At 63.7% G+C, this 25509-nt stretch overlaps 4 protein-coding genes across 8 annotated transcripts; 2 read left to right on the forward strand and 2 right to left on the reverse strand.

Annotated features, from left to right (window-relative positions):
• Positions 1–1446: 1446 nt before the first annotated feature.
• WDR24 (WD repeat domain 24) lies at positions 1447–10758 on the forward strand. Of its 2 annotated transcripts, none has more exons than XM_066560745.1 (10): positions 1447–1532; positions 2121–3032; positions 3365–3542; positions 4304–4979; positions 5056–5171; positions 7015–7136; positions 7451–7555; positions 8374–8711; positions 10083–10267; positions 10376–10758. In XM_066560745.1, the coding sequence occupies exons 2-10, from the start codon at positions 2552–2554 to the stop codon at positions 10542–10544; spliced, it is 2370 nt and encodes a 789-aa protein (XP_066416842.1). In that variant the 5' UTR covers positions 1447–1532; positions 2121–2551; the 3' UTR covers positions 10545–10758. The 2 variants fall into 2 exon arrangements, with proteins under 2 accessions (XP_066416842.1, XP_066416841.1); XM_066560744.1 differs by having other exon boundaries at positions 1470–1598.
• A 248-nt stretch (positions 10759–11006) lies between these two features.
• Positions 11007–13527, forward strand: JMJD8 (jumonji domain containing 8). Of its 3 annotated transcripts, XM_066561011.1 has the most exons (9): positions 11007–11123; positions 11201–11284; positions 11575–11623; positions 11714–11810; positions 11994–12062; positions 12284–12403; positions 12568–12635; positions 12764–12898; positions 12969–13527. In XM_066561011.1, the coding sequence occupies exons 1-9, from the start codon at positions 11032–11034 to the stop codon at positions 13047–13049; spliced, it is 795 nt and encodes a 264-aa protein (XP_066417108.1). In that variant the 5' UTR covers positions 11007–11031; the 3' UTR covers positions 13050–13527. The 3 variants fall into 3 exon arrangements, with proteins under 3 accessions (XP_066417108.1, XP_066417110.1, XP_066417109.1); XM_066561013.1 differs by lacking the exon at positions 12284–12403; XM_066561012.1 differs by lacking the exon at positions 11994–12062.
• STUB1 (STIP1 homology and U-box containing protein 1) lies at positions 13322–17180 on the reverse strand. The gene is made up of 7 exons (XM_066561010.1): positions 16980–17180; positions 15881–16079; positions 15604–15769; positions 15387–15477; positions 14823–14879; positions 14590–14706; positions 13322–14217 (listed from the first exon to the last, which is right to left on the reverse strand). Exons 1-7 carry the CDS (start codon positions 17163–17165, stop codon positions 14092–14094), a joined length of 942 nt encoding a protein of 313 aa, XP_066417107.1. The 5' UTR covers positions 17166–17180; the 3' UTR covers positions 13322–14091.
• Positions 17181–18126: 946 nt separating this feature from the next.
• RHBDL1 (rhomboid like 1) lies at positions 18127–24195 on the reverse strand. 2 transcript variants are annotated; one of them, XM_066560760.1, is made up of 8 exons: positions 24093–24195; positions 21800–21958; positions 21372–21596; positions 20476–20624; positions 20280–20392; positions 19960–20060; positions 19128–19188; positions 18127–19057 (listed from the first exon to the last, which is right to left on the reverse strand). In XM_066560760.1, the coding sequence occupies exons 1-8, from the start codon at positions 24129–24131 to the stop codon at positions 18786–18788; spliced, it is 1119 nt and encodes a 372-aa protein (XP_066416857.1). In that variant the 5' UTR covers positions 24132–24195; the 3' UTR covers positions 18127–18785. The 2 variants fall into 2 exon arrangements, with proteins under 2 accessions (XP_066416857.1, XP_066416856.1); XM_066560759.1 differs by having other exon boundaries at positions 18127–19188.
• Between the last annotated feature and the right edge of the window lie 1314 nt (positions 24196–25509).

Consider the following 25509-nt stretch of genomic DNA (forward strand, 5'->3'; position numbering starts at 1 on the left):
GAAGGGCTTTTGGGAGTCCCTGGGGCTGCGGGACAGGGTGGCACTGCCGGGCCCCGGAGCACCCCGGTACGGGGTGGAGGGCTGCCCGCACCCCCAAAGGCAGCGGTGTCCCTGGGCACGGGGCCGGGCAGGACAGCGGCACACAGAGGGTGTCCCCAGCAGCAGTTTTGGGGTGCCATAGCCCTGCACAAGTCCCTGGTGCCAGGTTGCACAGACAGCCCCAGCACGGCCCCCATACCCTCCTCTGCACCCCTCGTGGCAGTGACCCCTGCACCCCTCCTCCCCTGTGCACCCCTATATCCCTCCAGTGCACCTGTACACCACCAATGCACCCCACATCTTCCCGGCACCCCATTTCCCACCTGCAGCCTGACCCACAAGGCTCCCACAGACCCCTGACCCCATTTTTCCCCTGTTTCCTCCTCCCCCAGGCACCCACATCCCTCTGGCACCCCCAATCCCCTGGACCCCACATCTCCCGGCACCCCCCGATGCACACCCCCCGGCAGTGTGCCCCAAGCCCCCTAGTGCACCCACACATCCCTGTGCCCCCCGGTAATGCTCCAGCTCACCCCTACACCCCCAATGCACCCCATATCCCCTCGGCACCCCCATTTCCCACCCTGACCCCCCAATGCCCCCCACATGCCCCTAAACCCCGTTTTCTGCTGTCCTCCCAGTCCCTCTGGGGTGCACCTCTGGAATCCCCGCTTCCCCTGGATCCCACAGCTCCCTGACACCCCCGGAACCCCGGTACTCTCTTTCTCCCCCTGCACCCCCAGTCCCCAGCACAGCTCCCATCCCTCCAGGCCCCACTTCATCCAGCGCACCCCACATCCTTCCCTATCCCTCCAGCCCCTCACTTCATCCCAGCGCACCCCACTCCCAGTGCACCCCACATCCCTCCGGCACCCCCGCCAAGGAACCCTGGACACCCCAATTCCCATTTATCCCCTCGCACCCCTATTCCCACTGCACCCCACGTCCCCCCGGCCCCCCCGGCCCCCGCATCTCCCCGGACCCCCAGGGCTCCGTGCCCGCCATAGCCCCGCACCCCCAGTGCGCCCTATACAGAGGGGGCGGGGCCTGTGGATGGGCGGGGCTTCAGAAGGGGCGAGGCCTAGAGCGCCATGGGGAATGGGCGGGGCCTGACTCATATCAGGGTCGGGAAAGAGGCGTGGTCTGCCGATGAGGGCGTGGTGAATGGGCAGGGGCGGACCAGAGCTGGGGAGGCGTGGTCTTGCCTCAGATGGGCGGGGCTGAACGGCAAGAGGTGCGGAGGGGGCGTGGTCAGTCGGCAGGGGGCGGTACCAGACAGCGTGAGTGGGCGTGGTCTGGCGACAGGGGCCGCGTCCCGCCACCGGAAGGGGCGTGGTCTGTCGGGAGGGGGCGGTCCCTAGTGGCGGAAGGGGGCGTGGCCTGGCACCAGGAGGCCATCCCGGGGCGGAAGGAGGCGTGGCCTGGCGGGAGTTCGGCGGCGGCGGTCCCGGGGCCTGCTCGGCCCGAGCTGCCGGCGCGGGAACCGGCACCGGGTACGGCTTGGAAGCGGCACCGGGGCCTCGCACGGAGGGATCCGGAATCCAGTGGCAGCGGACTCTGTGAGGCGGGAGGGGGTTGTGAAGGGGCCTCGGGGGCTCTGAGGGGTGGGAAGGGGCCCTGAGGAGGGTTTAGGGTGGGGGGGCCTCTGAGGGAGCCCTGAGTGGGCTCTGAGGGGCTGGAGGGCCCCTGAAGGGGCTCCGGGTCAGGAGCGGACCCTGCAGAGAGGGAAGTGTGGGGTCTGAGGGGTCCTGGGGGGCTGTGGGTCAGGAGGAGGGGGATGTGGAGTATGAGAGGGCTGTGGGTCAGGAGAAGGCCCTGATGGGGTGGGAATGTGAGGTATGAGGGGCTGGGGGTGGCCTCAGGAGTAGGACGGGACCCTAAGGGTGCTCTGAGGGTGGGAAGGGGCCCTGAGGGGGTGGGAATGTGAGCTATGAGTGATCAGTAGGACCTGGCAGGAGAGGGCAGTGCTATGGCAGGAGCTCAGCCTGCCTCTGGAGGACACAGCCCGTGGGACACTGTGATCCCTCCAGGAAGCCTGGAGTAACTGCTAGAGAAGGAGGGTCATCCCCTGGTTCTTGCAGGTTCTGAGGCTCCAAGTGCCCCACGGAGTGACCGTGGCCTCACTTCACCCCAACTCGTGCTGAGGAGGCTGCTCACTTCAACCACAGCACTGTACTTGACCTAGATTATCAGCAACAGCAAAACATCTCAGGGTGTGGTTGAGGAGGGAAGAAGGAACCCAGACAAGGTTTTCAGGAACTCCCTGAGAGGGAGCCACAGAGGGCAGCAGGAGGAGAACCCGGAGTGGGGCTGTATCTCCCTCCCACAGGTGGCTCTGTGGCCTCTCACCTCCCCAGCCCGTTGATGCAGCTGCAAAAAGCCGCAGTCGGAGCCACCAGGGCCCGGCAGGAGCCCAGCCTGTCCCTGGCCAGCTCTGGCTGAGGTGGAGCAGGGTGGCCGTGTGGGTGTGCAGGCAGCCTGCTGGAGAGGGGACAGCACCCCGAGGACAGCCATGGAGAAGATGGCCAGGGTCACCACTGCCCTGGGGGGCAACGCGCTGACTGGCCGCACCATGTTCTGCCACCTGGACGCCCCCGCCAACGCCATCAGCGTGTGCCGGGACGCTGCCCAGGTGGTGGTGGCCGGCCGCAACATCTTCAAGATCTACTCCATCGAGGAGGAGCAGTTTGTGGAGAAGCTGAACCTCCGCGTGGGCCGCAAGCCCTCCCTGAACTTCAGCTGCGCCGACGTGGTGTGGCACCAGATGGACGAGAACCTGCTGGCCACCGCCGCCACCAACGGCGTGGTGGTCACCTGGAACCTGGGCAAGCCATCCCGCAACAAGCAGGACCAGCTGTTCACGGAGCACAAGCGCACGGTCAACAAGGTGTGCTTCCACCCCACCGAGGTGTACATGCTGCTCAGCGGCTCCCAGGACGGCTACATGAAGTGCTTCGACCTGCGCAAGAAGGACTCTGTCAGCACCTTCTCTGGTACAAACGTGGCTCTTGCTGTCCCCTTTCCTTGCGGGGAAGCAGAGTTTGGGAGCTTTGTCCTTTCCTTGCTTGTCCCCTCACCTTTAGGAGAGGTAGGGGTTGGGGGTTTTGTCCTTCCCCTTGCCCTAGAGGAGGGTTTGCTCAGGGTGTGGTGCCCAGAGCAGGGAAAGAAGGATCTGAGAGGCATTTTGGTGCCTTTTCTTGCCTCTCAGTACTAGCTGGGTGTGTGTGGGAGATGGAAGACAGTCACAGCACTCCCTTCTACCTTCTCTCTGCTCTTGCAGTGGGGTTTTTAGCTTTGTGGAGCTCTTACCTTGTGTCCCTCCCAGGCCAGTCGGAGAGCGTGCGTGATGTGCAGTTCAGCATCCGGGACTATTTCACCTTTGCTGCCACCTTTGAGAATGGGAACGTGCAGCTGTGGGACATCCGCCGGCCCGACCGCTACGAGAGGATGTTCACGGCCCACAATGGGCCCGTCTTCTGCTGCGACTGGCACCCAGAGGACAGGTGGGTGTGGGGCCTGCCCCTGCAGCCACCCGGCCTTGCAGGACAAGAGAAACCCTGAAATCAGGATTGGGATTTTGTGAGGGAAAGCATGGTCTGTGATACCCTGTCCCCTTGTATCAGGGGCTGGGATGTTGCTGGGAGATAAAACTGTAGAAGTGATTGTTGCTTTGATCATTTGGGGTGGTGTAAGGGTGTTTGAGGTTGTTTTTTGATAAATTAGGGGATTTTGAGGCACTGGGTGTCTTATAGTTGTGTATAGCAGTGTCACAGCAGCCTCTTGCTCCAGTGCTCAGTTTGAGGAAGCATTACTTGGCTGCTCAGGGACACAGCTCACTTGTGTTTCCCTCCTGCCTTTCCTGGGAGGCTGCTGGGAAGGATCTGGAAGGAGCTGCAACAGTGTGCAGGTCCCTCTTCACTCTCTGCCAGGCAGTGCTGCCACTGCTCCTGATCTTAGAGAGGCACTGAAACACATTCAGAATGGCCTTTTCCTCTCTACTGTGCCTGGCCAGTGGAAGGCTGAGCCAGAGGGAACTGGTCTGACTGGGATGGGCTCTGGAGGTGCAGGGCCATAACTGGGGGCAGGAAGGAAGATGCTTCCTGACCTGGTTGTTGTGGAGCGGAGGTGCCAGGAGAGCTCATGGGAGGATGGGATTGGAGCCCAGCTGCCTTCCTGTGGCATGGGTGTGGTCACACCTGTGCTGTGAGCATTTCTGTGCCACGGTGGGGACAGAGAGGTGACCACTGATCCGTCCTTGTCCCAGGGGCTGGCTGGCCACGGGCGGCCGCGACAAGATGGTGAAGGTGTGGGACATGAACACCACGCGGGCCAAGGAGATCTACTGCGTGCAGACCATCGCCTCGGTGGCGCGCGTGAAGTGGCGCCCCGAGTGCAAGCACCACATCGCCACCTGCTCCATGATGGTGGACCACAACATCTACGTGTGGGACGTGCGCCGCCCCTTCATCCCCTCCGCCATGTTCGAGGAGCACAAGGACGTCACCACGGGCATCGTGTGGCGGCACCTCCACGACCCCTATTTCCTCCTCTCGGGCTCCAAGGACAGCACCCTTTACCAGCACATCTTCAAGGACGCCAGCCAGCCCATCGAGCGGGCCAACCCCGAGGGGCTGTGCTACAGCCTCTACGGAGACCTGGCCTTCGCCGCCAAGGAGAGCCTCATCTCCTCCGACTCCAACCGCAAGCCCTACATCGGCGACCGGCGCCACCCCATCTTCTTCAAGCGCAAGCTGGACCCCACGGAGCAGTTTGAGTACATCTCGTCCTCCAGCGCCCTGAGCGTGTTCGAGACGGACGTGGAGAGCGGCAGCATGGACTGGTTCGTGCACACGGCCAAGCAGTACGCGCTGGCCGGCCGGCCCCTGGCCGAGCTCTGCGACCACAACGCCAAGGTGGCCAAGGGGCTGGAGCGCAACCAGGTGAGCTGTGGGATGGCTGCTGCTGCTGCAGGGGGTGGTGGCTGGGAAGGTCTGACAGGGAGTGTGTTCCACACAGGTGGCTCAGACGTGGACCATGCTGAGGATTATCTACTCCAGCCTCGGCACCGTGTCGTCCACGAACCTCAACCACAGCATGGGGAAAGGCAGCACTGCCCTGCCGCTCATGAACAGGTACGGGGGGTGGGAGCTGCAGGGAGCAGTGAGATGAGGGGGATAGCGCTGTAAAGGGTGGGAATGGGAATGGCTCCTTGGCTGGGATGGGGTTATGGAATCACATCATGGAGTACCAGAATGGTTTGGGTTGGAAGGGGCCTTAAAACTCATCTCATTCCACCCCTGCCATGGCAGGGACACCTTCCACTGTCCCAGGTCACTCCAAGCCCTGTCCAGCCTGGCCTTGACACTGCCAGGGATGCAGGGGCAGCCACAGCTTCTCTGGGCACCCTGTGCCAGGGCCTGCCCACCCTGCCAGGGAACAGTTTCTACATAATAACTAACCTGCCCCAGACACAGGGAGCAAGCAGGGACAGCTCTCCCTCACCCTCAGGCTGTGCTGGTTTGCATGTTGGCGTGGTTTGAACAAAGCCATTTCCCATGTTGGTGTGGCCAGCCTGGCCTCAATCTGTGCAGCCTCACACACTGCTCCCTTCTCTCCTTCAACCAAAGTTTGGCCTATGGTGGGACATGGGGCTGAGATCAGCTTTGCAGTTACTGAATTCATGAATCACAGAATCTCTAACGCTGGAAAAGTCCTCTGAGATCATTCCCCCAGCAGCACTGCCAAGGCCACCACTAAACCCAGTCCCTAAGTATCACATCTACATGATGTTGAACATCTGCAGGGCTGGAGACTCCACCACTGCCCTGGGCAGCTGTGCCAGTGCCTGACCACCCTTCCCATGAAGAAATTTTCCAAAGATCCAATCTAAACCTCCTCTGGCACATTTTGAGGCCATTTCCCCTTGTCCTGTCCCTGTTCCCTGGGAGCACAGCCCAACTCCCCTAGTTTTCCCCTCCTGTCAGGGAGTTGTGGAGGTGATAAGCTTCCCCCTGAGCCTCCTTTTCTCCAGGCTGAGCGCCTTTCCAGCTCCCTCAGCCCCTCCTGGTGCTCCAGCCCCTTCCCAGCTCTGTTCCCTTCCCTGGACACCCTCCAGCCCCTCAATGTCTTTCCTGTCATGAGGGCTCCAAAAGTGACCCCAGGATCTGAGGTGAGGCCTCAGCAGTGCCCAGGGCAGTGATGGTGACCAAGGGCTGGGGGTGGAGGAGGTGTCTCATGGCTGGAGCTGGAACTGCTGCTGTGCAGAGGTTTTCTTCTGGAGCCTTTCCAAGGGAGAGCACAGCCCAGCTCTGCCAGCAGCTCACTGGCGTAGAGAGCCTGTTGTGGGCTGATGAAGCAGGAAAACTTGTTTTTCCTCTTCTCAATGACATAAACGTGTGGGGTGAGGACTCCAAATGAGCTGTCAGACCTCGCAGGACTGGGTTCCCACAGTGAGACACATCCTCAAATAACACCAAAGGAAACAAGCCCTGTCCTTGACCAAGCTCTGCCTCCAGCCGGGTGGCTGTGCCTGTCTGAGACATGGCAGGCAGCAGCCTGGGGAGCTGGGCTCTGCTGCAACCCCAGCCCTTCCCTTCTCCAGCTCAGTGAAGGCCAAGCATGGTGATGCATAACTAACAGCCAGGCACCTTGGAGCCAGGCAGCTCCCATTCACCTGCCTCTGAGGGGAAGGAGATGGAGCCAAGAGCCTGCTCAGCTCTGGAGTTCTTCAGGGAGGCCTTTGCAGTGCATGTGCAGTGCCACCAACCTTGGAGGAAGGGCTGTGACCACAGTCACAATGTGTCTTTATTTGTAAGTCACACAGTGGAGACTGGTGGCTTCTGCCCACAAAGGGATATCACTGTATCTCATGTTTCTCCATTCAAATTGCAACTGGACACCTGTATCCAGGCTGTTTGCTGACTGAAATGGAAACTTTATACTCCTCTGACTGTTAAATTTGGCTTTTTTCCCCAGCTTTAACCTGAAAGATATCCCTGCTGGGCTGGGCAGCGAGTCCAGGCTGGAGCGCAGCAAAGGAGAGAGCCGCTCAGAAAACATCCTCATGGACTCCTCCTCCACCCTGATCAACAACGAGGGTAACGCTCCTGGGGGGCACAGTCCAGTCCCACAGCTCTCCTCCCCTCAGCCATAGACAGGGCATTAACTGGGGCATTCATCCTGTGAATTGGGGTGGCTGGATGTGCTGCAGCCCCAGAGTGAAGGGCACTGAGCCCCAGGGCACTGCAGAAGGGCAGCTTTCCCCCATGACCTGGGGTGACAGTGACAGTGACAGTGACAGTGGTGGGGAACTGAGCTGTGTGGCTCAGGCACAGCCTGGCATGCCAGGCAGGACACTGGGAGGTGCATCCAGTGGTGTGATGAGCTGGTTTCTCTTTCCCTGGGCACACAGACAATGAGGAGACGGAGGGCAGCGATGTCCCTGCGGATTATCTGCTGGGGGATGTGGAGGCAGACGAGGATGACCTGTACATGATGGACCACGAGAACCCACACGGTGAGCACACAGGGGAGGTGTTGTCTGTCCCAGCTGTATAGCAATGCTGTGATGGCCCCAATGAGGGGAGAGAATGATGAGGAGGACTCCATGGATATCAGAGGGCTAATTAATTACTTTATTATACTGTATCATTCTATACATCTAAAACTGAATCTGCCAAGCACTCGACCCTGCACACACACTGCAGTGAATCTCATGACTGTCACCTGACAGTCCTGACACACACACACACATGGCCCTGATAGGCCAAGGAAACAAAACACCATGTGTGACAGTGTTCACAGGGGTCTTAGGATGAGGGAAGAGATGAGGATCTGACTCCATGTTTCAGAAGGCTTGATTGATTATTTTATGATATATATTATATTAAAACTATACTAAAAGAATAGAAGCAAGGATTTCATCAAAAGGCTAGCTAAGAATAGAAAAAAAAGAATGGTAACAAAGGCTTGTGGCTCGGACTCTCTGTCTGAGCCAGCTCACTGTGATTGGCCATTAATTAGAAACAACTGCATGAGACCAATCCCAGATGCACCTGTTGCATTCCACAGCAGCAGATAATCATTGTTTACATTTTGTTCTTGAGGCCTCTCAGCTTCTCAAGAGGAAAAATCTTAAAAAAAAGATTTTTCATAAAAGATGTCTGTGACAACCATGACTTTGGGTAAACAATCTCCATATTGCATTCCACTTTGGCACAAACACAGGCGCAGCAAATTATAAGAATTGTTCTTGGGAAGAATTGTGCCTTGCTTTTCTCTGTGAAGAGAAATGTGGGGCTACACAGCTGGGTTTTCTCCTGCTCATCCCTGCAGCTGAAGAGCAGGAATACAGCCTTCCCCAGGAAGCCTTCCCCCTGCGCCACGAGATCGTGGACAACCCGTCTGCCTTGGACCACCTGCAGGACAAGGCCGACTCCCCTCACGTCAGCGGCAACGAGGCCGAGACGGTGTCGCTGACCCCCGTGGAGTCCTTCTCGCTGATCTCCATCTCCCACTCGCTCTACGAGAACCGCCTGCCCTCCGACTTCTTCAACCCCATCGTGCGGGACACGCTGCTCTTCTACGCCGAGCAGGGCGACGTGCAGACAGCGGTGTCCGTGCTCATCGTGCTGGGAGAGCGCATCCGCAAGGAGATCGATGAGCAGACGCAGGTACAGCCCCTGAGGGCAGGGCCACGCCTTGCAGGGACCCACGGGGGGTGCAGCCCGATGGGATGGGGTCCAGCCCCTGGCAGGGCAGCTCTAAGGCAGGGTGAGCAGCTCCAGGGTTCGGGTACCTGCCCCACCAGGAGTCCTGGCAGGGATTTGAGGTGGCTCTGCAGGGCCAGGATGGGGAGGTGCCCTTGCTCTGTTGGTCCAGGGAAGGATGCTCTGGGGTACCTGTTGCCGATTCCCTGACTTCTGGGACTCAGGCTGGGCCCTCCCAGGGGCTCCCCTGTTGGGGGAGACCCTCCTGGAGCCATCTTGTGTCAAGAAAGACAGACACACTGGATTTTTTTGGTCTTCAGGTTCTTGTTTATTGTTACCTTATCTAGAGTTTTGCACGCTGTCCACACCAGGCCCAGCACACTGCAAAAATGGCCAACAACCTTTTGTTACAAGGTCTTTTAAAGCTAAACTATCCAATTAAGAACTGACACCCTAGATTATTTTCCCTTTTAATCCAATAACTGATCCCAAAGAGCTCCCAATGCAGACTTTTCTGCCCAATTACAAAATGCCACCCAAACCCATGAAGAAGAAGGAAGAAGCAGCATAAAGAAGAAACCCAGGATGACACCCTGTGCCCTCCATCTTGCTTCCATCCACAACATGCTAAAAATCCCAAAACCTAAATTTCCCACCTAAGTGATACACCTGCACTACTCTCTACAATTTATTTCACACTTTTGTGGATTCTAGTTTATCTTGAAGTCTGGGAAACTTTCTCCATGAATGAGGGTCAAAATCAGTCCTCCCCTGGGGGTCAGGACACCCCAGAGCAGACAGATAAATATTCCTGGTGCCCTGGGTTTCCACAGTTCCTCAGCGTTGCAGAGCCATTCTCCCACTGCAGGGATCAGTGGATCACAGAATGCTTTAGGTTGGAAAAGGCCTCTGAGACATTGAGTCCAACCATTCCCCCAGCACTGCCAAGGCCACCTCTGAACCATGTCCCTAAAGCCACATCAACATCTTTTAGATCCCCCCAAGGGATGGTGACTCCACCACTGCAAGGGGCAGCCTGTGCCAATGCTTGACCACACTTTCCTTGAAGAAATTCTCCCTAATATCCAAACTAAACCTCCTCTGGCACAACTTGAGGCCATTTCCTCTTGTCTTGTCCCTGTTCCCTGGGAGCAAACCCTGAACCCCCTGGCTGTCCCTTCCTGTCAGGGACTTGTAGAGTGAGAAGGCCCTCCCGAGCCTCCTTTTCTCCAGGCTGAGCCCCCCAGGGAAATCTTGCCTTTGGGATGCAGGGCTGGGGTCCTGAGGGGGTTTCAGGGTGCATGTGGAGGCTCAGCTGTCTGTGGCTGTCCCCAGGAGCACTGGTACACGTCCTACATTGACCTGCTGCAGCGCTTCCAGCTCTGGAACATCTCCAACGAGGTGATCAAGCTGAGCACCTGCCGTGCCATCAACTGCCTCAACCAGGCCTCCACCACCCTGCATGTCAACTGCAGCAACTGCAAGCGGCCTATGAGCAACAGGGGCTGGATCTGCGACAGGTGAGGGGGCCCAGAGGGGCTTCTGGGGAATGGGGTGGTTGCCCCTGTCCCTCTTGTTGCCCCCCCGAGGGCTCTCCCTGCCCACACCACCCGAATGTCCCCGTGCAGGTGTCGGCAGTGTGCCAGCATGTGTGCCGTGTGTCACCACGTGGTGAAGGGGCTCTTCGTCTGGTGCCAGGGCTGCAGCCACGGCGGCCACCTACAGCACATCATGAAGTGGCTGGAGACCAGCTCCCACTGCCCCGCCGGCTGCGGCCACCTCTGCGAGTACACCTGAGCCCTGCCAGAGCACACCTGAGCACCCCAGAGCACACCTGGACCCCAGAGCACACCTGAGCCCCGCGCCCGCGGGGTGGGGCAGGGGGGAGCAGGGCCCTGTCCGCTACCCCTGGCGCCGCCCTCTCTGTATTTATTTGTGTAAATAAGGGCTGGGGGGCACCCCCTGCCCGGCCGTTTTTTACTGGATTAAAACAAACCAGCAGTTGATTCGAGCTGTGACTCCTGTCTTTGCTTCTCCTCGATGCAGCGATCCCTGGGATGGGCCCCGGATCGCTCCGGCGGTGTCCCCGGTGTCCCCATGCTGTTGTCCCCTTGGGCCGGGAAGCCACTTTAAGCCGTGAGGTGGGGCTCGCTTTCCGCTGCCCCTTTAAGTGCTGGCCCTTACCGGGACCCGTAGCGAGGCGCCCAACCAATGATCACGTCCACCGTGTGTTCGCGGTGCATGCCGGGAATTGTAGTTCCCGGTGTCTCCGGTGCCGGTCCCCATGGCGGCGGCGGCGCGGCTGTTGCCGCTGCTGCTGCTGCCGCTGGGCTGGGTCCGGCCCGGCGCCTGCACCGACCCTCCGGGCGGCGGCTGGTAAGGGCAGGGACTGCCCCGGGACCGGCCCCTGTGCCGGTCCTGGTGCCGGCGCCGAGCGGAGTCTCCCGTTGCAGGCTGGCGGGCACGGTGCCGGAGGAACCACGCTGCACCGTGGAACGAGCCGATGCCTCCCTCACCTATTCCCTCTTCCTGCAGCGGTACGGGGGAGCCGGCACGGTCCCGGCGCTGAGACAGGGGGCCGGGGGGCAGTTCCGGTGCACCGGGCGGGCTAACGGGGAGCGGCGGGGGAAACTGGGGGGGCAGAGCCGGGAATCCCGGGGGAGAACCTGGGGGAAGGTGGTCGAGACGGACCCCGGTGCCCTGGGGGTGGTTTGGAGCCAGTCCCGATGCCCCGGGGTGGGTCGGGGCCGGTCCCGGTGTCCCGGGATGGGTCAGTGCCGGTCCCCGTGCTCCGCCCGTGCGGGACCCCGCTGGATGCCGCCCCCAGGTTCGCCTTCTCCCGGCCGGTGATCCTCGGTGGGGTCACGGACAACTCGGTGAGTGCAGCGAGGGGACAGGGGTGGGACGCTCCTCCCGGTGCCCCGGGAGCGGCGGCAGCATCCCGGCTCCCCGCGCTCCATCCCCAGGCCTTCCGAGCCCTCTGCACCCGGGAGAAGCTGCTGGCGGCCTTCGGGCCCTTCCCGGTGCGGCTCAGCACGGCCAACACTTACTCGTACCGCAAAGGTGAGCGCGATGCCCGCCCGCGGGGCTGCTCCCGCTCATCCCTCCCGTTCCCTGCTCATCCCTCCCGTTCCCTGCTCATCCCTCCCGTTCCGCGCTCATCCCTCCGTTCCCCGTTCATCCTTCCCGTTCCCCGTTTCCCTGCTCATCCCTCCCGTTCCCCGTTCATCCCTCCCGTTCCCGCAGTGGATGTGCCGTTCCAGGAGTACGTGGAGCACCTGCTGAAGCCGCAGGACCCGGCCCGGCTGGGCAGCGGTGGGTAGTGCCCAGGCGGTGGGTAGGTAGTGCCCAGCAGTGGGTAGTGCCCAGCCGTCGGTAGTGCCCAGCAGCGGGTGGGTGGTGCCCAGCCATGGGTGGTGCCCAGCAGTGGGTGGGTGATGCCCAGCGGTGGGTGGGTAATGCCCGGCGGTGGGTAGCCCCCTCCCGTCCCCCGCAGCCCCCTCCCCTGCCCGGGCTCAGCTCCCCTGTCCCCCCAGACACCCTCTACTTCTTCGGGGACAACAACTTCACCGAGTGGGGCCCCCTCTTCCAGCACTACGTGCCCCCTCCCTTCCGCATCCCGGGCACCAGCCCCGCCTACAGCTTTGGGATCGCAGGTGGGACTGGGACGGGATTGGGATGGGGTTGGGATGGGGTTGGGAAGGGAGTGAGACGGGATTGGGATGGGATCAGGGCGGGATTGGGATGGGACTGGGACGGGGTTGGGACAGGATTGGGCCGGGTTTGGGGGCTCTCCCCAGCACCACTCCGCTCCCACCAGGCTCAGGCTCTGGCGTTCCCTTCCACTGGCACGGCCCTGGTTTCTCCGAGGTGATTTTCGGCAGGAAGGTGAGAGCTGAGCCCTAGGGGAAGGAAGGATGCGGGGAGAGGGCAGAGGAACAAGACCCTCCCAGGTGTCCCCGAGCCCGAGGGGAACTGGGAGGGGAACTGGGAGCGGTGCCCGCGGTGTTTTCCAGCGCTGGTTTCTGTACCCGCCGAATCAAACCCCGCACTTCCACCCCAACGAGACGACGCTGGCCTGGCTCCAGCACACCTACCCCACACTGCCCCCGGCCCAGCGCCCGCTGGAGTGCACCCTGCGCCCTGGGGAGGTGAGGCAGGGCTGAGGGCACCCCAGGCTCCCCAGCCAGAGCCGTGGGACCCCACTGGTGTCCCTTGCAGGTGCTGTACTTCCCTGACCGCTGGTGGCACGCCACACTCAACCTGGACACCAGCGTCTTCATCTCCACCTTCCTGGGCTAGGGCTGGCAGGGACGAGGACATGTCACCACCGTGGCAGCCAGGCCAGGAGCTCCAGCTCCTGCCACCCTCAGGGACAGGACACTGGTATTGGGACCAACTGCCTGAGAAAGTTCTGGTTTTTACTGATCTTTGCCCTCCCCCTCGGATTAAAGTTGTTCTACTGAAGCACGCTGTGTGTTGCTACATCCCTGGAGCAAACCTGGTCCCCATGGGATGGCACTGATTCCCCAGCCGGGATATCCCCAGAAATGGCTGCTGTGAACCACTCCAGATCCTTTTCCACGTTTATTGCTGAATTTTTTTTATTCTTTTTATATATATTTTGTTTTAATGGACATTGGCAAACTTCCAGAGGGCGCTCAAAAGCCAGGCAGGCCATCGGCCGACCGAAACGCTGGAATCTCAGTTGGATGAAAATCTGTTGGTTATTTTTTGTGGGGTTTTTAAAGGATTTCATTAAAAGGAAGAAAAACTTTAACCTAGGTGGTTGTTCTTAGGGAACCACAGTCCCAGTGGGGAAGGGGAGGTGGGAACCAGCCCCTTCCAGCCCTGGGGCAGTTGTTTCCCAGGAAAAGCCAGAGGGTGCAGCAGCATCCCGGTAAGTGGCTGTTTACTGGGAAGAGGACCCAACCCTGGCCAGGCAGGAGGTGGAAGGAGGAGGAAACAACTCTAAACACAGGGAAGGACGGGGCTCCAGGTGCTCATCCCGGCGAGCCCCTGTGGCAATCCCTGGAGCGGGACGTGCTCTGTGGGGACTGTGGCTGCCCTGGCTGAGGGGGTGACAGACATGGTGGTGAGGCCACTGCCGAGGAGCCAGCATTCCAACCCCCGGGCAGCTCCTGGAGCGGGACAGGGGAGCCGGGGAGCCGTGGTGCCCGCCCAGCCGCTGCGGCTCCTCGGGAAGGGGACATGGTGACGTGCCCTCGCCCAGCGCCAGGCCCGGGGCAGCCGGGGCAGAGCAGGGACAACCGGAGAGCGAGTAAGGCACGGTGCCAGCCCGGGGAGAGCCGGCTGTGCCAGGGCACCGGGCGGCCCCGGTCCCTCAGTAATCCTCCACCCAGCCGTTCTCCGAGATGAACGCGTCTATCACCTCCTTCATGGCGAGGTTGGGGATCAGCTGGTCCTGGGTCAGGGGGCTCCGCGTCACCGGGTCGAAATGCCCCACACGCTGCAGGGGAGGAGGAGGAGGCGCGGTGGAACCGGTTACTCCACGTGCCCGGGCTCGGCCCCGGGGCGCGGGTGGCCGTGAGGCCAGCGCCGTGTGGCATCTGCCCCAGCAACCGGGCACCTGCCCGTGGCAAGGGGAGAGCCCCTGCGAGGTGCCTCCCAGCAGGATGAGGGCAGGCCGAGGTGTGAGACCCCTGCCAAGAGCCGCCTCCGCTTTGGGCAGGGCCCGGCAGCGCCTGCTCCACAAGGAGCTGCCCGGGCAGGTAACTGGGAGCAAACCCAGGGAGCCTGCAGAGCCCTGAGTTAAGCAAAAAGATGCCTTCCCACCCAGTCAAGGTCCTGGGAAAGCCCCCTGCCCCTGGCCTGGTGGTACCTGGAGATGCTCCTCAATGTCCTTCCTGTCGTAGGTGATCCCACTGGGCGTGATGCAGGGCTCTCTCATCAGCTCAAAACTGATCTTCCCACACAGGTAGTCAGGGATGTCCCGCTTCTGGCTCGAGAGAGGCATAGCTGGGTCAGGAAAGTGGGCTGGGAGGTGGTGCTGGATCAGAGCAGGGAGCAGGGTGCACAGCAGGTTTACAGGAGCACAGGCTCAGCCACACTCACCTTCCTCTTCTCATCCACTTGGGAGAAGAGCTCGTCCATGTCTGCCAGGTATTTGTCCTGAAAGAAAAGCCCTTGAGGACAAGGGGTCCCCAGCGTGCAGGGGCTACAGGGCCCCAGGAAGGGCCTCAAAGTCTCCCACCATGGGTGTTGGGGCAGGTCCTTGGTGGTCCCTCTGCCTGTGCAGCTCCTGGCTGAACCTGGCAGGAGTGATCCAGCTTACAAATAACCTTTCCTCTGTGGGCCTATTTTTATCTGGGATTAGTCCCCAGCACCCAGACCCACATGAGGTCGAGAGGCACTTATATTTCCTCAGGGAACAATAGGCACAGCAGGTGTCACTGCTGCCAGGCTGGGACAAGAGGTGACAGAGCAGGGGAAGCCATCACAGGGGGACACAACAGCCCCGCAGTGGTGGCTCGAGCTACAGAATGAAGGCTACTGTGCTGTGTCCCAAGGTCTCCCAGCTTTCACCTGCACAGCTACAGCCCTGCAGCTTCCCTGGTTGCAGCTGAGCATGAGGATGGGGATGGGGATAGGATGAGGAAGCCCCAGCCCCCCACTCACGTGTTTGGCCTCGATGCTGGCCAGCTGAACACGGCTCCGGCTCTCGTCTGTGTTCTCCTCCTGCTGAGTCTTTCGGCACTCCGCCAGCTCCCTAGGACAGAGCGGGAGATCAGCAGGATGGGGAACATTGTCACTCCCTTCCCTGCTGCAGGGACACCTCACACAGAGCTGTCACAGCCTGGTGGTGCTCAAAAAGCCTCTCCAGGAGCCCCGGTACCTCTCCTTCTCGGCCACGATCAGCTTGGTCAGGTGGGAGTGCAGCTCGTTCTCCTGGTTGATGCGCTTCTCCTCGATGCTGTTCCAGCGTTTCTTCTTGGCGATGCGCAGCGCGCTGGGGATGTCGTCCCCGAAATTCAGCCGCTGCTCCTTGGCCAGGTTGTAGGCTGAGGAGAGAAAGGGCACCTCAGCACCAACAGCAGCGTCCCCATCACCCTCCCTGGCCCTTTCCCAGCAGACAGACAGAAACAGGGGACAGTGGCAGCGTGCCCGCTCACCTCTCTGCAGGTTGGCGATAGCCTCGTCGTAGTTTTCCATCTCCATCTGGCACTGGCCCAGGAAGAAGTGAGCCTTCACCGACTGCCCGTCCAGCTCCAGCGCCCGCTTGCAGTCGGCCAGTGCCTTGTCGTGCTGCTGCATCTTCAGGTAGCACAGGGCCCGGTTGGTGTAGTACACGGCCACCAAGGGGTTCCGGTTCTGCGGGGACAGGCCCATGTTGGTGGCGGTGGCAAGGCCAGGACGGGCTGGGTGACAGCCAGGTGACAGCCGGGTGACTCGGTGAGCCAGTGGCACGGCGCTGTCACCCTGGGCAGGGAGGGCCAGCAGTGCCAGCCAGGGCGTGCACCCCGTGGGGAGGTGCTGCCATGGATTGGGGACAGGCTGGGGCCGGTCCCCATAGGGCAGCCCTTGTCCCTGCCCCCAGAGGGGACTGTCCTCCTGGCACCCCGACTGTCCCAAGGTGGCTCTGCCCTACCCAGCACAGCCCAGGGACAGTGCAGGGCTGGGGGGAAACTCGGGGGGGGGGGGTGCAGGGCTTGGAGTTGAGTGGGGGACAGGATGGGCTTGAGAGGGGGCAGGGCCGGGGGGTGCCTAGGGGTGGCAGTCCAGGCCCGGGGGGGTGAATCAGGCCCAGAGCTGTGTCTGGTTCTCCCAGGAGGAGCCAGGCCCAGTGGGGGAACAGTGTCCAGATTAAAAGGGTTCCATCTCAGGGGCATCTTGACCAGGCCCTGAGGAAGAACAGTGCCCAGCCCAAGGAGGTTCCACCCTGGTGATACCCAGGCCAGGGCTCGGGACATGTCCAGCCTGGGGGGGAAGGCCCATCGTGCGGGCGTCAAGGCCCGGTGTGTGGTGGGGGGTGTCCCTTCCTTCCCTGGGGATCCCACCCCAGGGTTGGCCAGGCCAGCTCGGAAGGGTGTCCAGGCCGAGGGGGAGGTTCCAGCCTGGGCCATCGAGGCCAGGGGGAGGTCGCTGTGTCCCGTCCCCGGGGAGTCGCGTCCCGGGGTGCCCAGGCCGGGCCCCTGGGGACGGCAGTGCGGGTGTCCCCTCCCCGGTGCTCCCGTCCCGGAGGCGGCTCCCGCTCGGGCCGCTGGGACTCACGATGGCGCGGCCATAGCAGGCGGCGGCCTCGGGGTACTTGCGGCCGCCGAAGAGCCGGTTCCCCTGCTCCTTGTGCTCCTGCGCGCTGTGGCTCTTCTCGGGGCTGCCGCCGCCCGCGCCCCCCGCGCCCGGCCCCGCTGCGCCGGGCCCCGCCGCGCCGCCCTCGCGCTCCTCCTTGCCCTTCATGGCGCGGCCCGGGCCGGCGCTGGAGCCGCGGCTCCGCTGGCTCGGGCGGCCCCGGCGGCTCCGGCTCCGCCGCTCCGGCCGCGCACTGCGACAGCGCCGCTTCCGGGGCGGGGCGGGGCGCGCGACAGGGGCGGGGCCTGGGGGCGGGGCTTATGGGGGCGAGGCTTGTGGGGGCGGGGCTTGTGGGGGCGGGGCTTATGGGGAGGGGCCTCCGGGCAGGAACTGGATGCCGAGCGGAAGGCGGGGTTGATGAAATATGGGGCGGGGCTAGATTTTGGGGGCGTGGTCTGTCTGGCAGGGGTTGGTACGGGGCGCGGCTGGAAAGGGGCGGGGCTAAGAGGCAGATGACGGCAGGGGCGTGGTCAGTAGCGAGTGGGCGTGGCCAGAGTGTGGTTTATGAGGTTGAACGGATGGATGGATGGATGGACGGATGGACGGATGATGGATGGATGGATGGAGGGAGGGAGGGAGGGATTGGGGGCAGTTTATGGGGTCAAACGGGGTTTGGTGGGAGCAGGGCACACAGGAAGATGGGTGAGGGGCCTGGCTGGAGGGGCCAAGGGTGCAAAGGGGTGTTGGGGGTGTGAGAGTCCAGGGAGGAGACGCCGTGGAGCTGATGGGGGTGGGGGGCGGGCTGAGGGGTGGCGGTGAATGGGGGTGCAGGGTGTGAGGGGGGCTCGGTGCCTGCAGCCGGCGCTGGTGCGTGCAGCGGGCAGGGCGGGGCGGGGCGGGCCGGGGGTGTCTCAGTGCCCACCCCTCGCACCCCGGTGCCCCCCGCGCTGCCAGCCCCGGGGGCTCGGCCGGGTGCCGCTCCAATGATCCCGGAGTTTTCTGCTCCAGTAAGCCCCGAGCCCGGCTGTGCCCCCCCCCGCCCCCGGGCCAGCCAGCCCGGGCACCCGCACTGCCTCCATCAGGGACCGGGGCACCCCAAAACCCCTCCCCCGACAGAGACACGAGCCCGCAGTGTGCAAAATATTTATTTATACTCCAAAAAGGTCTGGGGGGGGTTAGAGCGGGGACCCCCCGCGCCCCCATCCCGGGGCCAGCCCCTGTCCCGGGAGGGCGGCCGGGGCCGGGGCGGGGCGGGGGGGCTGTGCCGCCGAGGGCACCGCCAAAACGAGTCGTGCCGGTCTCAGCTGGTTCCTGCCGGGCTCTCCCCATATCCTTCTTCTTGTTAAATTCCTCTTTCTTTTATTTATATTTATTTTGGCATAGAAAAATAAATCGCTCCTCTTTTGGCACCAGTCCTTGGTGTGAAAGTGCAGGTCCTGGGGGGCAACAAGCGGCCCCCACCCTGGGAAGGGGGGTCCGGGAGCCGGGGGGGTCCCGCTGGCCCGGCTCCCTCCAGAGGGGCGCGTCCCGAGCCCTGCGGGCACCCCGGGGGCGTTGGCGGTGCCGGGGCAGGGCTGAAGCTCCTTTGGGGACGGGGCTAGGGCGGGGGGGCGGCAGGGGACATCGGGGGGCGCAGCCCGGGGCAGGGGGCGGCGCGATCGCTAGCACCGAGGGGACAGGCGGGCGGGGGGTGGCCTGTCCCCATGTCGCGCGCGGGGACCCCCCCAGCCCCTCCACCGGGGGCTCGGAAACCGAATCAGCCGCGGGGTTGGGGCGGGGGGCGACGGGCTAGGGCGGGGGGGGGATCTGTGCCCCCAGCAGGTCGTAGGCGAAGATGTTCCAGAAGACGGCGAAGAGCAGGAAGGTGCCGTAGGACAGCAGCAGCACCCACCAGCCGCACTGGTCCTGCAGGCTCTCCTCGTAGCTGCGCAGGATGGTCAGCCCCATGCTGATGCCCACGATGGCCCCCGCCAGGTGCGCCATGAAGCTGGGCTGGGGGCCCGAGGCCGGCAGCGGCGGAGAGAAGCGGAGCCAGACGGCGCGACCGACCTCGGAGCTCACTGCGGGACAGGGCAGCGGCTGAGCCCGCGGCGGGGCAGCGCGGCCGGGGGAACGGGGGGCGGTACTCACTGCACACCAGCGCCAGCACCATCCGCAGCAGCTTGTAGGGACAGCGCATCCCGGCCCAGTTCTGCGGGAATGGAGGGAGAGAGGGATGGGGGAGGGATGGATGGATGGATGGATGGATGGATGGATGGATGGATGGATGGATGGATGGATGGATGGATGGATGGATGGAGGGATGGATGATGGATGGATGGATGGATGGATGGATGGATGGATGGATGGATGGATGGGGGATGGATGGATGGATGATGGATGGATGGATGGATGGATGGATGGATGGATGGATGGGGGATGGATGGATGGATGGATGGATGGATGGATGGATGGATGGATGGATGGATGGGGGATGGATGGATGGATGATGGATGGATGATGGATGGATGGATGGGGGATGGATGGATGGATGGATGGATGGATGGATGGATGGATGGATGGGGGATGGATGGATGGATGGATGGATGGATGGATGATGGATGATGAGCTGGCACCAGTGGTGCTCCAGCACTGAGGTGGGGGCTTCTGCCAGAGCCCCTGGAGTGCTCCATGGAGCCCCCTCAGGCCCCAGCTCCTCCCCACCCACACCCACCCCATGATGTCACCCATGATGTCCTCCTGTGACAGTGCCACCCCTAATGCCACCCAGAGCATCCCCCCCACCACTGCTGCCCACCCCACAGTGCCAGCCACCCCATGGCATCCCCCCTAATGATGTCCCTGGCCAACCTGCAGACAGCTCCCATGCCCGTTGTCACCCCATGGCATCCCCCAGCATGCTGCCCACCCTACAAAGCCATCCACCCCTGTCCCCCCCGTGTCCCCTTGTCCCCTGGCTGACCATGACGACGTTGGCGAGGTGAGCAGAGCAGAGGGCATAGACCCCCCCCGAGCCCCCGACCAGGGGGGCCCTCATGTCCGTGATGGAGACGGTGAGGGAGCCTGGGGGCACAGACAGGGCTCACAGCATTAATTAATTACTGTCTACATTAATTAATTACAGCCTGCATTGCCCCCCAGCCCCTGGCCAAGTGACGCTGGCACTGCCAGCAGAGCCCAGAGGCCCCACCAAACTCAGAGTGCCCCTCCCCGTGCCCTCCCCAGGCTGGTGACAGGGATGGACAGCGGGATGGGGACAGTCCCCCCCAGGGCAGCACCCACCTGCCAGGACCCCGGCCAGGTAGAGGAAGCTGATGCGCAGGATGCCGTGCACCATCTCCAGGGGCACCCCGATCATCAGCTGCAGGAGGGCGTTGAACCCCAGCTGCTCCAGCCTGCCCGGGCACAGGAGGGGACAGGGGTGCTCAGCCTGTGCAGCCCCCGGGGTGTCCCCCTGTCCCCCCCCGGCAGGACCTACCCCACGTGCATGAACATGTAGGTGAGGAAGCGCCAGGCGCGCGCCCGGTGCCCAGGGTGATAGACCAGGGGGCTCTTCATGTACTCGGGGTGGTAGGTCTGCAGCACCCACTTGTTCAGCCGGGCCCCGTAGCACAGGAACACGATGATCTGTGACAAACCCCGTGCTTGTCACCCCCCTGCACCCCACATCTGAGCCCCACACGGGCACCAGGGTCACCCATCCCCACTGCCCTGGGTGTGGGTCACACCTGTGGGCACAAGGACATCACAAACAGGGTCCTCCATCCCTTCACCCCAGGTGTGAGTCCCTCAAAGGCACCTGGACATCACAGCTGGGGTCACCCATCCCTTCTGCCCTGGATCTGAGCCCCTCCCTGGGTCCCATCCATGGGCACAAGGACATCACAACTGGGGTCACCCATCCCCTCTGTCCGGGATCTCAGCACCACCGTGGACACCAGGACATCACCACGGGGGTCACCCAACCCCTCACCCCATATCTGAGCCCCTCTGTGGGCACCAGAACAGCACAACTGGGACCACCCAGCCCCACTGCCCCAGGTCTGAGCCACCCACGTGGGCACAGAGATGTCACATCCAGGGTCACACAGGGTCACAGATCCCTTCACGCCAGCTCTGTGTGCACAGGAGCTCCCAGCCAGGGTCACAGATCCCTTCACACCAGCTCTGTGTGCACAGGAGCTCCCAGCCAGGGTCACAGATCCCTTCACACCAGCTCTGTGTGCACAGGAGCTCCCAGCCAGGGTCACAGATCCCTTCACATCAGCTCTGTGTGCACAGGAGCTCCCAGCCAGGGTCGCCCCCTGCCCTCCCCGAGTCCGATCCCTGCCGAGCTCTCCAGCCGGGACCGGCGGGGCCGCCCCGTGCCCGCACCTGGGTGAGGGTGACGGCGGCCATGAACACGGGCGGGGGGCAGGTGCGGTGTTGGTAGAAGTACCAGCGCCGGTCCATCTCGCAGGGCAGGATCTCGTAGGCCACGTAGCGGACGAAGCGTTTGTAGATGCCGAGGCCGGTCTCGTCCAGCAGGACATCGCGGGGCAGGGCTCGCTGCCCGTTGGCGATGGCGCGCTTGAAGCTGCTGGAGCGCTTGCTGCTGATCTGCGGGGACAGGCCGTGCCCGGGGGCAGCTCGGGACCCCCGGCCCGGGACCACCCCCCGGTGCCACCCCCGGTGCCACAGCCCGGAGCAGCCACCCCGAGGCCGCGGTGCCACCCCCGCCAGGGGAGACCCCGGGCACGGCCGCTGCCCGCCCCCTCCCCGGGCTGGCACCCGCCCCGTGCCCGTCCCCGCCCGGCACTGACCAGGTCTACCAGCTCCTGGTAGCAGACCTGGCCCTCGTCGTTGCCCTGTGCCAGGGCCACCAGCATGTCGAGCTTGGCGGGGTCCAGGGGCAGCTCATGGCTGTGCACCAGGCTGGCGAAGGTCTCCACGCCGATGAAGCCGGTGTTCTCTGGGTCCAGCTGCGGGCACGGCACCGAGCATCACCGGGGCGCCGTGGCTGTGCCTCCCTGCTCGCCTGGGGACACCTCCCGGTGCCCCTGGCTCCATGGCTCCTGTCCCTGCCTCTGCGGGGGACACCGCAGCCCGCAGCCGCCCCGGGCCGTGCCCCGAGAGTTGCCCTGTGCCCTGTGCTGTGCCCCTAGAGGTGCCCTGTGCCACGCTGCTGCCCGTACCCCGAGAGTTGCCCTGTGCCCTGTGCCGTGCCCCAAGAGGTGCCTTGTGCCCCGGGCCGTGCCCCGTGCCCTGTGCCGTGCCCCCCTGTGCCCCGCTGCTGCCCGTGCCGTGCCGCTGTCCCCGTCTCCCCGCGGAGCAGCCAACACTCTCCCACTCAGTTATTTCTCGCCGCCAGCAGCCTGCCAGCCAGGAAGCCACCAAGCTAAACACACGCGCAGCCCTGGCACCAGCCTCCTCCTCCTCCTCCTCCTCTCCTCCTCCTCCTCCTCCTCCCGCTCCTCCCGCCGCCCTTGCCGCTGGATCCACCGCGCCCTGCCCGAGGCACCCTGTGCCATCCTGGGGGTCCCGGAGCGGGCCGGGCACCCCGAGCCCTCCAGGGACAGCGCCCCACGGGCACCCAGCGCCCCACAGGGTGCCCGAGACCGGACCGCTCATGGGGACAGGGACCCGGGGTGGCACAGGAGGGCGCAGATGGGGAGGGGGCACCCACGGCCAGAGCACAGCCCCTGCAGTCACCCTGAGCTCCTGTGGGGCTTGCTCCTTGCTCCTGCAGGGAGGGAAATGCGGGAAAGGAGCCTGATCCTCGTGGGATGGGCAGGAAAGGGAGCGCCTGGGACATGGGATCGTGTCCCCACCGGGAGGGGACCCTGTCCCTCCCTGCTCCCCCGGCAGGAAACAGCCACAGCCTCTTTACCAAGGGCTTTGGCTGCCCGGAGCGGGGTGAAGGGTGGGATGAGGGTGCAGGGTGGGATAAGGGGTACAGGATGGATGAGGGTGCAGGGTGGGATGAGGGGTGCAGGGAGCATCTTCAACCTCTCAGGAGTCACCAGCCCATGGGAGCAGCCCCAGCCATGGGGCACCCTGGTGTCACCTGTGCCCCTGCCCCACGGCTGTCACCCCACAGGCTCCACGTGTGTGTGTGTGTGTAATGCCGGGACCTGGCACACGCTGTCCCCACGCTGGCACATGCTGAGGCACCGGCCCCAGGAGCACCAAGAGCCCTGTCAGCAGCCTGGGAGCCCCCTTCTGCTTTTGGGGTGCATCTCCCCCTGCCCCAACCTCACTGGCACCCTACGCCCCCCCGGAGGGCCCAATCCCCAGCCCCCGGCCCTCCCAGCACCGCTCATTCCGGGGATGAGGCTGCTCGTTCCCGAGGAGCTCGGGCTCACATGGAGCCCCTGTGCCCGAGGGGGTGACACGGGGGACAGCACCGCGGCTCCCGGGCTGGGGGACTCAGCCAAGGTCACAGAAACAGCGGGGGGCGAGTGGGGATCAGTTCATTTTCCTGCCCCCCAGGAAATTCCTTCCCCGTGCCCAAGGGAGAGCCGCCAGCTGGGCCAGGGCTGGGTGGGGATGAAGGGACGAGGCGATGGAGCTCAGGGGGGGCTGGTGGGGGCCGGGGCACCGCGGGTGGAACCCCCTCGAGGCCGCACGGAGCGGCGAGCGGAGCCCCGCGCCGCGCAGCGCTGATGCTCCCCGGCCTCATCCCGCAATCAGGTCACGGGGGTGGGCGCAGACCCCCGCCTCGCCCGCGGGACCGAGCCCAGGCACCCCCGGGGCTCCATCCGGCACCCAGAGCCCGCCGGCCGCGCTGGGGCTCCGTGCCCAGCACCCCTCGTCCTTGAGGGCGCCCCGGGCAGGATCGGACCCGGCGCTGCCGGAGGGAGAGGCCACAAGTGAGATGAGCGGCGCGTTCTCGGCGGCACAGGGCGGGGGGGTCCCCGGGCGGTGACGAGGGGCACCGAGGGACGCTGCCGGAGGTGGCACGGCCGCGGTGCCCGCCCTGGGTGGGCAGCGGTGCCCGCTGCGCGCCAGCCGTGCCCGGAGCGTGCGGGCACCCCCGCCCCGGTGGCGACGGCCGCTGCCCGGCGGCCCCCCCCGAGCGCTGCCCGGTGCCCGCTGCCCCCCGGGCGGCCTCACCTGCTCCTGGATGAGCTGCAGCAGGGAGCTCCTGTCCATGCACCCGGCGGGCTGAGGGCTCCGCCGCTCCCCCGCGCCCGGGGCCGGCGAGCCGGGCAGGGGAGCGGCGCGGGCGGCGGGGGCGGCGGCGGGGGCGGCTCTCCCCGCCAGCCCCGCGTTGCGGCGGGCCCGGGAGCGAGCGGCGAGCGGCGGCGCCGGCAGCCGCCGATGGCAGCGGGGCGACGGCGGCGGCGGGGGCGGGAGCGGAGCCGAGCGGAGCCGCCCCCGCCGCAGCGCGCGGCGCAGCGCCCCCCCTCCCCGCACCCCCCGCCGCCGCCGCCGCCACCGCGCGGGGAACCGGGACCCGCCCCGCCCCGCCCCGCCCCGCCGGCAGCGCCGGGACACGGCCCACGGCACGGGCAGAGAGCCCACAGCCACGATCACAGCCTGGGATAGTGCCGGCATCCCGGTACGGCTGCGGGCATCCCGGTACGGGAACCTGCATCCCGGTACAGGAACCTGCATCCCGGTACAGGAACCTGCATCCCGGTATGGGAATCTGCATCCCGGTACAGGAACCTGCATCCCGGTACGGGAACCTGCATCCCGGTACAGGAATCTGCATCCCAGTATGGGAACCTGCATCCCAGTACGGGAACCTGCATCCCAGTATGGGAATCTGCATCCCAGTATGGGAATCTGCATCCCGGTACAGGAACCTGCATCCCAGTATGGGAATCTGCATCCCAGTATGGGAATCTGCATCCCAGTACAAGAACCTGCATCCCTGTATGGGAACCTGCATCCTGGTATGGGAATCTGCATCCCAGTATGGGAATCTACATCCCGGTACAGGAACCTGCATCCCAGTATGGGAATCTGCATCCCAGTACAGGAATCTGCATCCCAGTATGGGAACCTGCATCCCAGTACGGGTACCCACACCCCAATATGGAACTGCCTCCTGGAGTGATACCTGCTTCCCAGTGTGGTATCTACATCCCAGTATTGGCACTCACATCCCACTACTGGTATCCACATCCTGGCCCAGTTCCTGCATCCCAGAGCAGCTCTGTGCATCCTGCTGTGTGTGCCTGCATCCTGCTCCCTGTGTCCCAGCACTGATGGGACCTGGGTCCTGCTGTCACCCCTGTGTCCCAGCACTGATACATCCTGGCATGGGACCTGGGTCCTGGTGTGATTCCTGCACCCCAGTACAAGATCTGCACCTGGAATGAGAACCTGTATTCCATTTCCAGTACTGCATCCCAATACAGGTTTGTGTATTCCTGTACCCACATCCTGGTACATGGCTCTGGAGCTGCACCCTGCATGAGGAATCCATATCCTGGTACAGTACCAGCATCCCAGAATGGACACCAGTGTCCCAGAATGGACATCAGCATCCCAGAAAGGACACCAGTGTCCCAGAATGGAC

This window comes from Molothrus aeneus, chromosome 16, assembly GCF_037042795.1.
Source record: "Molothrus aeneus isolate 106 chromosome 16, BPBGC_Maene_1.0, whole genome shotgun sequence".
NCBI lineage: Eukaryota > Metazoa > Chordata > Aves > Passeriformes > Icteridae > Molothrus > Molothrus aeneus.